We start from the raw sequence: 15,270 nt of genomic DNA, 5'->3' as shown, positions 1-15,270 counted from the left end.
TGAAGTGGTTTAACAGGGATGCAATGGTTTTACTTGTTCCTCCCTTGATTGTCTTGATGTAGAGGATCGAGTACTAGATGCTCTGTTTGATTGTTGTTCCGCATCTCGAAATTCACAACACAAAAAAAAAGCTTGACACAACATCCTAGCTAAAGCTTCTGGCCTGGCAGAAAAATGACATACAGCGGATGGATACGAGCATCACAGAGTGTCATTAATAGGCCCGCTGTAAGCCGAGCACCCTTTATCTAGTGGGTGTGGTGCATCAGCAGGGACGAGGGGAGGGGAGGGGAGTGAAGTAGCTGCTGCGGGTCCTGCATGTAAAAACCTGCTGTAAATCGGATGTGGTCTGAAAATGGGTTTAGGTACGGGTATAATCTCTATTGTCACTTCCACGCTCGTCCACTAATCTGTAATTTTTTTTTTTGCCGTGGTAATCTCTTGTCTCCATGGGGATTTATTGTTGTAGTGCGTGCATGTCGTTGCCATGGAAACCCGTCCCCCCCCGGCCTGCCCCTTATAGCGAGCTGGGCGGTTGGTGTATGTTTTATTTATTAGGCCGAGAGTTATCATATCTGCTTCATCAGATAGTAGTAGTAGTAGTAGTAGTAGTAGTAGTAGTAAGCCAGTAAGCTTACTCCGTCCTTTCCCTCCATTTCTTGACTCCTGCACTCACTCCCGTGTCTGCCCCTCCATAAAATCATATCCCTCGGCCGCGGACCAGGTCAGGAAGTTGTTGTTGTTGCTATGACGACAACCCATAAAACCCAGACAGACAGCAATAAAGTTGTAAGCGGGAGAGCGCAAGTGTTTGTATTCGTGCAATACAGTGTCACAGAGGGGTTAAACCGTCTCATATGGGGAATCTGGTCAGTAAAAGGGTACATAAAAGTCAGCAGGGATTTATTTGTTAAAATAGATAAGCAGGAACGTCTGTGTTTAATTTTAATTCATTCAGTAATGTTTTCTTTCCTTTTAAAGAATGTAATTGCAGAACATAGCAGGTCAAGTTTGTGAGTTAATGGCTCTGAGTTGTAGAGATTCTCCGAGGGATTGTGGATTGTTCATGCTAGTGTCCATTAGTAATATGGCACAGTAGGCGTGGTCTCTCTCTCTCTCTCTCCATCCATCTTTCACCTCTCTCATCCCTCTTTTCACACACTCTTCCTCACCATCTCCAGTTCCTCCCCCCCTCCTCCCTCTCTTTCCCTGCCCTTGTTTCTCCGAGCGATACTCCCGAGGGAGGCAGAGGCAGAGCTCCGAGAGAGAGAGAGAGAGAGACACGAGACGAGACGAGAGAGGATGGAAGAGAGAGAAAATGTCACTGACGGTTTGTAGGCCAGGCATTTGCTAAGAAGTGGGAAGTGAAGAAGAAAGGCAGAAAGAGGCGAACGAGAGTTCTAGACAGTGAGATCAAACACAAAGGAAACAGGAGGTGAAAAGAAGAGACAAAAGGAGTTACAGGGAGGAAAGAGGGAGCGAGAGAAGCAACGATAGGTAAGGTCATGAGTTGTGTTGATCAGTTCCTTTCATTCAACCATTTATTTGATAATTGTACCAGATGTTGAAAAGCTGGATTTAGTGTCTTGTGTACAGCGGTAAAGCCTAAAGGAGCTGTTTCTCTGAGGTAAAGGTTAAAGGGTACAGTCATTGTCGTCACCCGTATAAGTTAATGTTTCATCTACGCTGTGACGGTCATGTGCAACAGCTGTTTGTCGAATACTTGCAGCAGGTGGAATTTGTGTCAAGAAAAACATCATCATAATCTGATTTGAGTTAAGCAGATAATCAGATTAATTAAGAATACCATCAAAATAACACTAAAACAAATGCAGATAAGCTGCTTTCAAGAACAAGAAGCCGGCAAATATGTAAGATTATAGTCTATGATCAGATGAGGAAATAAATTGAGATATACTGAGTGAGATAAACAGATGGAAAGAATGATGAAGTGTTGTTGAATCAGAAAAAAAGCATGTAGACAAACACAGAAATACCTGGTAGAAAACATCTGGTTGGACTAGCTGTGTGTCTCGAGTTTATTTCTGGCTTATTTGGACTACTGGGTTACTTGAACGCTGCTTCTTTACTCTGAAATACTTGCATTTTTTTTCCAGTTTTTAACTTCCTAGATTAAAAAAAACAAAACAAAAAAACATCTGATTTATAATAATTCATCAACTTCCACACAGGAGATGAGTTGATGCAGGTCTGCTGACAGCATGTTTAACACAGGTATTCTGGTATTGTTTATATGGACTGTGGGAAGAAGAGAGGCGGGGGTTGAAAAAGGGAGGCCCGGGAGAGAGATGAGTGCAGAGATTTAGAGAAAAAGAAAAAAAGAGACAGAGAGAGAGGAGAGGGTGAGTTAGAAAGTTGTGAGAGAGGTAGAACAAGCTTCCCGGTGGGGGGGAGAGAGAGAGAGAGAGAGATTTAAAGAGGGCCTAAGAGGCCGTGACGAAAACATCTCCCAAAAAGCTGCACTCTGATGCCAACTCACACAAACACATAGATGCACTGTTAGCGAGTCCATTGAGAACCTCAGTGTGTCAGAGGAGGGGGAGCGGCGTTAAGTAGGTAGTTACAGATCCGTTTTGATTAAGCAAATCGATCAAATCGTCTGGTACGCAGGGACAAAAACATGCTCCATGTATTTGGATTACCGGCACAGATTGCAGCCTGCACACTTCAAACATTTCCCAAATTCTTGCACACTACAAACTCAGGTCATGGGGTTCAACATGGACTAAATCACCAGAGTCAATAAGATTTATCCTCTTAGAACCATGAAAAACTTGCCACATTTGCTGGTGGCATTAAATGGAGAGTCAAAGGATCCATCCAAAAGTTGTTGAGATATTTCATTCTGGACTAAAAAGAGCATCTATATATATATATTATTATATTATTATGATATTTCCTTCCCTACGGCCACATTTTTTTTTTTTTATCCTTGACCTGATTAAAAATGAAAATAGGAAAGGAACAGGAACCAGTGATCTAGGGAGTGCTGTTTGTTGTGCAATGTCTCTGGGATTCCCTCTTTATAAACTATAACTCAGTTGTATTCGTGTCTGTTCTTCTTATCTACACGAGCACACGCAGCATTATATTTGACATTCTCATTCACCTACATGCTCACCTCTCTCCATCCATCCCCCTCCCATCCTCCCCTCATTAGCCGATCATGCGTAAGGAGACCTGTTTCTATTTTTACTCCCCCCCTCCCTACGCACCACTGCTGCAGTGTGTGTGTGTGTGTGTGTGTGTGTGTGTGTGTGTGTGTGTGTGTGTGTGTGTGTGACCTCTCTTATTGAAGGTAGCAAAAGGTAGAAAAAAAGAGAGTAAGATGGGTCAGAAAACAAAATGCAGAAGATGATGAATAATAGAATTAGAGGGGGAGGAACAGGCTGAGGAAGATTAAGAACGATTGAAAGGAACGCTGATGAAAATGATTTAATAGTGTGTGATTCATGTTGCTGCTTATGTAGGAACACACTATAAACACACACACACACACACACACACACACACACACACACACACACACTAGACCAAAGCACACTGTGTTTGTAGGTAGACTACCTTATTGGACAGGTTTGCATATCCCGACCTCCACTTCACCTCAGGACCAACGTCATGGTCATCTAGTGTTAGCAGCAAATTAGTGTCATGCGGAATTACTACGTTGCTGTGAGAGGGTGTGTGTGGACAGCGCTGCCAAAGATATTTGGGTTGAAGAGTCTCTGTGTGTGTGTGTGTGTGTGTATGTATGTATGTATGTGTGTGTGCGTGTGTGTGTGTATGTGTGTGTGTGTGTGTTGACCACAGCTGCGGGGTAAAACCAATGACTCAGATAATAAGAATTGAGTAATTTCCCCTCTTTCTGTGTGTGTGTGTGTGTGTGTGTGCGTGTGTGACTCCATGTAACCAGCTGTTGACCCAGATGAAACTGGTTGTGTGACATAATGACATCCTAAACTGTTGTGGTTTTTTTTTTTTCTTTTGTCTACTTGTGTAAAAGAGACTCTGACGACTTCAACCCGAGAGCTAATGTTTCAAACAGCCATGAGCTCATGTGCTAACGGCCGTGAGCCAAATGGCTAGAATCAGATAGCTTATATAACACTAATATATTTAATATTTGTGTTTATATTCCCTGGATGACATGACTAAAGGACCTAATTATTTTGTGTTTTCAGATATGTTTTTCTTTGTCTACCATTCTGTCTCACTCCCACTGAAACAGGAAATAGTGGTCGTTGTCAAAGAAGATAACATCGGACCATGTGGCTCATTTATAAAAGATATCCCAGACCAAAATTCAAGTTGCGTGCCATGAAAGATTTGTATATGTGCCATATTCAGTGGGGCAGTCTGATTTTTATTTTATTTTTTCTCTCCAGCTCTCTGATGCTAATCACATAATCACGTATGAAAACAACAGAATATTATTAAAATTTCTGTTCCAATGACTTCAAATAAAATCTATGTATCACATATATATATATATATATATATATATATATATATATATATAAATAAAATAATAAGAAACGCTCCATCCTCCATCGCTAAAATCAAATCTAACTTCCTCCTTCCTCGCTCTGCAGGTTGACGTGTCACCATGACAACAGAACCCGGCTCTGAGACAGAGGTGAAGGAGAAAGCCGAGGAGTCAGCCACTCAGCCGGACCAATCGGATCAATCGGACCAATCGGAGAAGGCGGCGGAAGAGACCCAGGAAGTAGCCAACGCCGAGGGAGAGGAGAAGGAGAAGGAGAAAGAGAAGGAGAAGGAGGGCAAAGAGGGGAAAGGAATAGCTCGATACCTGCCAACATGGCTTAAGAAGCAGAAGTCTCAGAGCCAGGTGAAAATCTCATAATAGACAATTGTTTTATGTTCTAATCATAACTTAAATAATTCATATTTTGGTTGGGTTATTAATGTCTGTCCTTTTTTTTTTTTTTTTTTTTTTTTTCTTCTGACCCATGAAGACCTCTCCGACCAAGGAGGTGCCGCCCACAGAGGAAGCCGTTACCAAGGCGACACAGAACGAGGACGAGTCTGCCCCGGAAGTGAACGGTCACGCAGAGGAAGAGGAAGTGGAAGAGAAGGAGGCGGTGAAGTTGGTGAAGGAAAAAGAAGCAGAGTCTCATTCCAACGCCAGCGCAGACACTGAGGTATTGGTCGGACGTAGCGTATCAGTCCTCATGCTGGAAAGATAAAGTAGACCGCTTACAGATTCACAGGCGTGGATCTGTCTGTATTTAATTCTCCCATTACACAGCCTTAATATGAGTTCTTTAATGACAGGTAGAGGGAGACGGGTAAGAAAAGAGAGGGTGCAAAATAACATGCGAAAGCATAAAAACTAACCTAAACAGAAACTTCATTTCAATATGACTACTATTTGAAATATACAGATAGTGACAAGTATTATCTTGACAAAGACTTCGTGTACTGCTGAATGCTAAAAGGTTGTGATAGAAGTTTGCTAAGCTTAGCATAAAGACTGGAAGCAGGGAGAACAGCTTTTTTGTCCAAATGTAACAAAAAAAGATTTGTTATGTTATGTTATTTCTTTAACATGATCATTTGCGTTGGAAAAGCAGCATCAGCAGTTTGGATCACCTATAATCATACTGATTTCCAGAAGAAATGCCTACATAATGTTGTTCACTTTAATTAAACAACAAGAGTTTTGTGCTGTTCAATAAATATACGAGAAATAGCTGGACCATGAAGATTCTATTGGGAAAAGAGTAACAAAAGATGTTTGAATGAGTTTTAATAAGGCATCATAATTGACCTTATTCATTGGCATATATTTACCCTACAACAAACTGCTGCTAGTTTGTTTGTAATCACAGAGGTGAAACTAGAACTAAGTATTTTGTCCGAACAAATTTCAGCCAAGTACTGTTGCGGAACACGCAGACTTCCTTATGTTACTAATTTTCACATTAAATAATAAACCCAGGGATGAGATGTTGTTGAATAACTAGTCAGATAGCTTCTTTCACAGTGGGCAAATCAGTGCAACGGTACACGTAAATATTCACAGCAGCACACGCCGACTGTGTGAAACTGCTGCTCTCTCCATTCTGCCTCGCACGCACACACATGCACACACATAAACTGTTCCATCCAGTGATCACATTAAGACACCCAGGCCCACCCAGTGACATCAGCATTTCACTAATCAGGCCAAAATAAACGCCTGCAGTTTCTAAGAGCAGATTCTGGACTAGAAGGAGGAATTAGGAAAAGGAGAGCGATCGAGAGAACAAAGTCTCCCCTCTGGCTCAGTTTGGACGGACGGATTTTAGGAGGTTACTTTGGGACTGTACACTTTTTCATGATGGCCACAGAGGGGAACACTGTTTAACTGTGGTTGGACATGATTTCTCACTTTCTTTTTTTTTTTCTTCTCTTACACCTCCCGCACTCCGTCAAGCCCGCCAAGGAGGAGAAGGTTGAAGAGACTGCTGAGAAAGGTCCAGAGGAAACCCCAGTGAGAGCAGAGGGTGAAGGAGCAGAGGAGCAGAAGAAGGAGGAGGAGCAGGAAGGTAAAGAGGAGGAGGGAGGAGAAGGAGGAGGAGAAGGCCAGACTTCTATTTTCCAGTCTCCTCTTCGCCTGGTGAGGAAGGCCAGGATGAAGCTGATGGTGTGTCACGTGACCCTCCTGGACGGGACCGACTTCACCTGTGAGGTGGAGGTAAGACGTTGACGAGACTCTGTGACTCACACACACACACACACACACACACACACACACACACACACACACACACACACACACACACACACACACACACACACACACACACACACACACACAATGTAGAGCATTTCCATAACATCTGTTTGGATAAGAAACATGAGTGGATGGAGGTCAGGTCTGTTCTGGTCACATGGGATCAAACCAATGTGTTACGGCTGAAATGGAGAATGTGTGAGAGCACGGACGTAGCTCTCCACTTCAACTTTATCTTGGGATAGTGTCAGGGTGCGAGATAAAATAGTCCCTATAGCTATCAGCATTTCTATATTTGCTATGTTTGAGTGGCTGATTGGACGTTTTCTTTTACAAAGGGAGGTTTCATTTGGACAGACACTCTGTTCTTCTTATGTTCTCCTGCTGGTCATTTAGGCCACACGTGAGTGCCATTGTGTCAATGATGTAATTGCTAATAGGATCAGATATGTGTGTGTGTGTGTGTGTGCGTCTGTGTGCGTCTGTGTGCGTGTGTGTATGAGCGTGGGGGTATTTAACTTTCTAACTCTGTGCAGAAATGGCAGAAGCACCCGCTCACATTTTTAAGGGCGTGGTCAAGGGGATAAATGCAGAGCACGCCACAGGGGCTTGTCTGGTGACCAAAACAAAACAACACACACACACACACACACACACACACACACACACACACACACACACACACACACACACACACACACACACACCAACTTTTCTCACAAAGATTGCATTGAAAGATTGCATTGAAAGATTGCCTTCCAGCTTCACTCTAAACAATATTTAATGAATGGACAGAACGACCAAAAGTGGAAGAGTGGAAGGAATGACTTGCAGATGGAAGGGGGGATTTACACACACACACACACACACACACACACACACACACACACACACACACACACACACACACACACACACACACACACACACACACACCGTAACCTGGGAGATTATGGGGGTCCCACCAGATTAGTTTTCTGCATCTGCTACTCCCTAACAAGCACGTGCCCTAGAGCCCTCTACACACACACTCAAACACATTCTCACCGATCCTCACCACGTCACAAGTTCTTCATGCCAGTTTGACAGGCGCTGTTGTAACAGTTTATTACCAATAGTGATCAAAACTAATTATCTTGTAGCTACCCTAAAACCCACAAGTGTTTAAATTAGGTATTTGATTCACTAGAAATTTTTAAATAAGAATAAATCATTTGAATTTTGGCACCGTTTCTTATTATCCAATGGTCCTTTTTTACGTGTTTTTTTTTTCTCATTATTTCCACACTTTTTAATCAGTACCCCTCTTCAAGTTCCCACTCTGCCTCACGTTAAGTAGGAAGATGCCCGTAATAGCCACGGTCCAGGTCCGCTGGAGCTGTTAACACTTACATGTCTGGATCGCGGGCCCTGTCTACATTTTGCCATGTCTAGATGTCTCCCATTTAATTTGGGGGTTTTCAACTGGCAACTTTATTGCGGCGAAACCCCTCGTCTACAGTATGCCAACGCCCAACAGCGTGCCTGTGAGTGTCTACGGCCGTTTGAACAGAAGCTGCTTTGTCTCGAAAACAGAAAACGCTGATACTGCGACTAACTGCTATTGTCCTGAAGTGCACATACGCGCGCACACACACACACACACACACACACACACACACACACACACACACACACACACACACACACACACACACACACACACACACACACACACACACACACACACACACACACATATCCATCTATCCCACCCTGCACACATTGGCATAGTTAGGTCGTGAGAGGGAGAGATGCACAATGCATTCCAGAGATTACATTTTCTGTTTTGCCCAGCAGGCCTCCAACACACACAATACCACTCACACACACACACACACACACACACACACCAATTTCTGCTCTTAACTTTTCACATCTATCCTTCTATCATCCATCTGTCTCATTTATTAGCCGATGCCATCAAATGTATTCCCCCGAATAACTCGATGCATATTTATTCGTAGTTAAGCCCCGAGTGGAAAGCCTCTCTTTAACTGCTAGTTTCAAAGGAGAGTCTTAGTGTCACGTGGTCTTTTAATGCTGTTTCTAAGAATTTCATTAGTATTGGTTTCAGCAGGATTTCAGTGTGACACGGTTTAAGTACCGTTTCATAGAATGTCCTTCGGTTTCAGGCATGAGTTAAGTAGTGTTTTGTGTGTATATATCAGGCAGAGTTGCTCTGGGTTGAATGGATGGAGCAGCGGTGCATTTACTGCCTCATGTTTACACAGGGAAAAAAAACACGCAGACAAGTAATTCATCTCGATAGCCGTTGTGATTACATTTATATGATTTGATTCATCTCCATATTGCAATTTCAAACATTTAAGTACTTATTGATCTTTTGCAGTCATTTCTGTTCCCGGGGATGCAACTTGTAAAATGAGTTTAAAAGACATTTTTGGAGAGAGACAGTTTCAAAGTTTACAACCTAAACATTCTAAATTGGTCCCTTTGCATTTCCTGTTCCAATGTTTGTTAATGCAATAACTGACAGTCCAACGGTCCAAAGCTGTTGCCCTAGCAACAGAATGCCAATGAAAAGGCGTATAGTCCAGAGTGGATCAACAGTCAGCTATGTAAATAATCCTGATGTGGTAAACCACGATAATGTGTGACAGACATCGACTGATTCGTGACAGTTTTTCTTAGCTAGTGCCTTGCTCAGAGGCAGGCTGGTCCAGACACAGACACCCTGAAAGGTCACATTCCTTGGGCGTCCAGAATGCAACTATACTGTGAGTGTGTGCGTGAATGTGGCGCATGTCTGTGACCAAGTATAGGAAAATACCGCAGATGTTTCCGAATGTCCCAGGACGAGGAGAAAAATACATCTCTTTCATCCTCTCTCCTTCCACTTTCACCACGCTCTCTGCCCTGTCTGCAACTCCGTCTGTGAGGCCACTCTCTCTCTCTCTCTCTCTCTCTCTCTGTCTCTCTGTCTGTCTGTCTGTCTGTCTGTCTGTCTGTGTGTGTGTGTGTGTGTGTGTGTGTGTGTGGCACAATGTTAGACCAAAGCTGTGCTGACTAACTGAAAAGAAATGAACGTAATTAAATAATTTCATTATTTCACATCTTCTTTTTTTCCCCACCCACTCTCTGTCTGACCTTCTGCCTGTTTAAAGGGTGCCGTTGTGTGTCTGCGTGCGTGCGTGTCTGCATGCACGCCTCATCCATCACATGAGTGGATGTGTGCTAAATGTCATTGTCATAGTTGAGTGTGGAGGATTTTATAGCCAAGGCCCCCATCAGGCCTATGAAGGAATGCGTTGCCCAGAGACAGATGGAGGGACGGAGAGAAAGAGGGGAAAGAGTATTTGGGACAGATGTAATGAAACAGGAGAAACAGAGCTGCATTGATAGAGAGGATTGAACTGGAACTTTACAACCATCCCATACATATTCCCGCAAATTCTCAAGCTTGAGAATTACGTTTGAACTGGAAAAATGATTTTGTAGTTTTAAATATTTGGTTACAGTAGCCCACACACTTTAATCTTTGTGTTTTGAATCTCTCTTTTGCTGCAGAAACGTGCCAAGGGCCAGTTCCTGTTCTTTAAGGTGTGTGAGCACCTCAACCTGATGGAGAAAGACTACTTTGGACTCTCCTACACGGACAGTCGTGAACAGACGGTATGCATTCACACACACACACACACACACACACACACACACACACACACACACACACACACACACACACACACACACACACACACACACACACACACACACACACACACGGGATGTACTGTATGCCAAATAAGTCAGTAATGTACACATGTAGAAACCCTGGACATGGACGTCTGTATAGTGTCTTGTGACGCTATTTCATGTTAGAGGTTAACTTTATTCCTGTTCTGTGTGTCACCACTCTCTCTCTCTCTCTCTCTCTCTCTCCAGTGTTGGTTGGATCCCACCAAGGAAATCAAGAGACAGATACGCAGTAAGTTCAATCTTTCAAATCACACTTTTGCTTCCTTAAAATGACCATCCATCCATCCATCCCCGTCTCCCTCTGCCTACTTTAACAACTCATTTCACACAAAACAGGGGCCCCAACTTCTGAGCCAAAAGGCAATGAATTAAATATGAATACTGAATAAATGAAAGAGTTCAAGTATCCTTATATTAAAGGAAAAAACAAAACGGCATCACAACAAAGTCAAACAAAAGCCAGAGACATTCGAAACCGAACGACAGCAGTGTTGGCAGAGCTGGCAGCGTGGAAGAGGTGACCAAAGTGTGATCACTCTGCTTCATTATTTATCGATCTCTTTATTGACTGTTGTTCATTTATGAAAGCGGGGCGAGGCGAGGCGTCTCATCTTCTGTTGATGGACGGCTATCAAGTGTGTGGAGCAACCAAGCATGGTTAAAGCTTTGTTTAATCTTTGAATAGACGCACGTGTCTGTCACAATTAAAAAGGGATCCTCCGTGTGTGACGACGCCCGTGATGCGTATGTTTGACATCAGAACTGAGTGAAATGACAAACAGGATCTTATGTGCTGGGCGATATGGCCTAAATTCTTATATTGCAACTAAGGTCATTTTAAATCATGATAACAATATATATCATGATATAGCATCTTTTCTGGTAATTCAATTAATATATAAATAGCTTTATATTTATATATTATGTTATTCGAAATAACATCATTGTTTTTATATACTCTTGTGTGAATTAAATACATGACAAATAGAAGATTACTTAGTATTTTCTTATTTAATTTAGAACTTTAGTGCAAACTAATCACATTTTCTAGTATTATTACTTTATTATTAATTTAGACAACATAATTGTGTTACAATATCTTAAATATTATGATTTCTTCACGATATGATTCCATTGAAAGACGATAAATTATCATATTAATTTATCGCCTAGCCCTAAACTGTTTCTCCAGTTTATCATTTCATTTGTTGAGCTTTTAATTTGTGGTTTGACTATTTTTTTTACTAATTTGTGGGCGTCCTACGTCATTTTTTTTCTGATCATTTTTGAAGAATATGCCAAAAACTCTAGCAGACTGTCATGAGAGAGTCTTTTCCTCCAGAAACCTTTGTCACAGAAGACATTTTTACATTTAGAAAAAGCAGTTAGAAAAGCACGGGTGTAAATAATGAAATGAGGGATTGCTCCATAGAGCTGCTTCAGTTTCAGGTGAGTTTACATATTTGCCTTGGCATCAAACCCTTCACTTATTTTCTTTTTCAGTTTCTTTTCTCGCTTCTCCTTTTTTACAGTTTAAGTCAAAACAGACTTTAACTCACAGCCAAAAACTTCCATGTTTCACTTTTAAGAGAAAAAACATGTCATTTTTGGCTCATAAAGTGTTATTTTAGAATTAGTGTATGTGAGGAAGCCAGGGTGTGTGTGTGTGTGTGTGTGTGTGTGTGTGTGTGTGTGTGTGTGTGTGTGGTGGAGATGCATGCCTGTGTGTTTGTGGCTGTGTGTGCCTGTGGTTCATGGATGATTGGTACACCACTAGCTGCATGTGTGTACATTTGTGTACATTTTTCTGTGTGTGTGTGTTTATAGTGAGAATGAGAGGCATGTGAGTTGGATATTTCTGCCGCTGTGTGTACAGACATAGCACCACACAAATGACAGGTTTGACACCATCAGCGTTACACTCGGCCGTCACCGCTCTACGTCAATACTTACTGAAACTTTGTCACTAAAAGTTCACAGAGCTGTTGCAGTCACTTGTCAGACGATGACTTGGACAAACATTAACTCTTTATAGGAGTCAGTGATCTCCGTTATTGTGTTTGCTCTACAGATTTCCTCAAGGTTGTTGTTTAGTTTTGTGGGTGTGATGGCTCTGTCTAGACTCCTTCCCACAATGCAGCTCACCACGCACCAAAGCCTTAGTGGGTGTGTCTGCGCTTTGTTTCTGTGCTATCATCATGGTTTGCAAAAATAGAGAAAAAAATCATGTGGATTATCTAATCACGTTGAAATAGATTGAGGGAATATGAAGAAAATTGTGAAAAAGTGCAACAGCACAAAGTGTTATCAGAATCAGACGGAGCCAATAAAAATGAAACTCGCAATCAGATAACGAGAACAGGATTTCGTCAGGCTGTATTTCTCTGGAAGCCAACAGAAAGAGTATTGTAAAGGGTATTGGATCTAGTCCAGGCAGTAGACCTCTCCGGTGCGTGTGGCTGTTGTTAATGTTTAACAGCAGCCACACATGTTCTCTCCACAATCAAACTAGCCTCTACGGTGTTGGGTGTCTCACCGTGCCGACACTGCCAGTGCACTTTCATGGTGCATTTGAGGCCAGTTTATAAGCTGAAGTATGGGATAATAGGGGCAAGTTTTAAAATGTATGGTCAAATTCCCAAAAAATGTATGCAAGACTTAAACTTGCATTTATTATTGTATAGAAAAATAACCTTTTTAAAGGAGTATGCAGAAAACGGCTTGGTCGGAAAGGCAGCTGAATTGTTGCATGTTAGGAAGAGAAGTGTACGTAGGGAGGTGAGTGATATGATGTGTGTATGTATCGGTATGTGTATATTATATGGGTCATGAGGCAGATTGATGGGTGGCACGTGGTCATGTAGAGAGATGGATTGATCACGAGAGACTCCCAAAGCACTTAGCGCGGCCAAGGTGCCACCAACACACACTCATGCACACAGACATGCTAGGAAACATGACTATCTGCACGTGAGATATTCCGTTACTGTACGTAGAGCGCCAAAAATGTGGAATCTGTAGAAAGAAAACATGTCAGCATGAAGTTTTCAGCTCACGTGTTGCATCTTTCACATCTTTCCATCATTTAAATTACCGTGAGGGAGTGTCATTATTGAGCTTCCTCATGTCCACCATTCTTCCTGCTCCTCTGGGATGCAGCAGTGAAGGCTGTGTGTGTGTGTGCGTGTGCGCACATGTGTTTTTGTGCATGTGCGCCTTTTTTATACGCCGACCTGTGTGCGACCTTGGAGGAGGAAACGGTCTCAATGTGATGTCAGCTTTTATAGGATGGAATTTCCAGACGACGTGATCTCCATCTTATATTGAACGCCAGCACCAGTGTGTGTGTGTGTGTGTGTGTGTGTGTGTGCATGCCTACATGCGTGTGTTGGGTGGCGTCAAGCAATACAGAAAAAGGGCGGAGTTAGAGAAGGTAGTGGGCAGGGCGAGGTTGTCCTCCTGCAGGAATGAGAATAGGAAATTGGAGCCGAATGGAGATTGATAGGAAATCCAAAAGGAGACCACATCCTGACTAAATGATGAAGATATTATGGTGATGTTGCGTGTCTTTTGTTCAGAGATTAGTTTGGTATTTGATGTGGCCAGAGTGAGGTTATGCAATACCAGATCTGCTGCTGTATTTGTGTGTATGTGTGTGTGTGCACAATGTACCAGGCTTAATACTTTGTAAAATCTGTTCTGCATTAGTTGCCCCTCACTCACAGCCACTTCTGTCTTTGTCAGTCAAACACACACACACACACACACACACACACACACACACACACACACACACACACACACACACACACACACACACACACACAGATGGGCGAGATGGCATTTCACAATAAAAACAACCCTGATCATAAAGCTGAGACTCCCATTTAAGACTGTTTTTCCAGTTCTCATATATTCATATTCCCCTGTATTGATCATACATGTGAATATTCATTGTGCTGTTAATCACTCTGAATAACAATCTCTCTTTTTTCCAGATAACAACTGGAAGTTTGCATTCAACGTCAAGTTCTACCCTCCTGACCCCTCACTGCTCACCGAAGACATTACCAGGTACACACACAGAAACACACACACACACACACACACACACACACACACACACACACACACACACACACACACACATTACAGATCTACCAATGTTTACATAAACCTACATGAATTGTTTTTTAATGACCATTTGGGGCAATGGATAAAAAAACTGTAAGCAAACATTGATGTATTAACACCTTTTGAAGGTGTTAAAGTGAATTTGTTAACAAACAGACATAAGACATGAAGTTATATTTATGTTTTCTGTCCACCATTGAATATTCAGCTCAAATTGTTTGGTCTTCATCACCATGTGGTGTCAGTTTATCAAATGATACCTGCTGCTGGATACGGGGTTGGGGAGAGCAGAGTGAATGAACCGAAAACATTAGAGTGAGCTTAAAGATGCTAAAAGAAGTGTGGTGAACTGCAGAATATGTTGGGTTATTAATAAAGGCAACCCCCCTCACATTTCACATAATCATTTGACCAATTGTTTGTATAACAAATATTGCTTTTTGCAGCTTTAAAAAGATCACTCTGAGCATGTATTTGCATGTCTAAGGCCTTCAATACAAAACAAAAGTAAAACAAACAGTCAGAAGCTGGCTTTGTGCACATTACTAATCATTTAAACCCATACATATGCATGCACACACACACACACACACACACACACACACACACACACACAC

At 42.2% G+C, this 15,270-nt stretch overlaps 1 protein-coding gene across 6 annotated transcripts in view; it reads left to right on the top strand.

Moving 5' to 3' along the window:
• Positions 1-15,270, top strand: part of epb41l2 (erythrocyte membrane protein band 4.1 like 2) — a 48,711-nt gene that overhangs the window by 9,363 nt on the left and 24,078 nt on the right. For all 6 annotated transcript variants that reach the window (XM_054618852.1, XM_054618850.1, XM_054618851.1 and 3 more), the window contains exons 2-7: positions 4,614-4,870; positions 4,998-5,183; positions 6,461-6,721; positions 10,331-10,435; positions 10,706-10,748; positions 14,518-14,593. In XM_054618852.1, the coding sequence (XP_054474827.1) occupies positions 4,628-4,870; positions 4,998-5,183; positions 6,461-6,721; positions 10,331-10,435; positions 10,706-10,748; positions 14,518-14,593 (914 nt within the window). In that variant the 5' untranslated portion in view covers positions 4,614-4,627. The remainder of the gene's footprint in view (positions 1-4,613; positions 4,871-4,997; positions 5,184-6,460; positions 6,722-10,330; positions 10,436-10,705; positions 10,749-14,517; positions 14,594-15,270) is intronic.

The sequence above is a fragment of the Anoplopoma fimbria genome, chromosome 18, assembly GCF_027596085.1.
Source record: "Anoplopoma fimbria isolate UVic2021 breed Golden Eagle Sablefish chromosome 18, Afim_UVic_2022, whole genome shotgun sequence".
Classification (NCBI taxonomy): Eukaryota; Metazoa; Chordata; class Actinopteri; order Perciformes; family Anoplopomatidae; genus Anoplopoma; species Anoplopoma fimbria.
The sequence above is the reverse complement of the archived record's forward strand: the minus strand, read 5'-3'. Positions and strand labels throughout refer to the sequence as shown.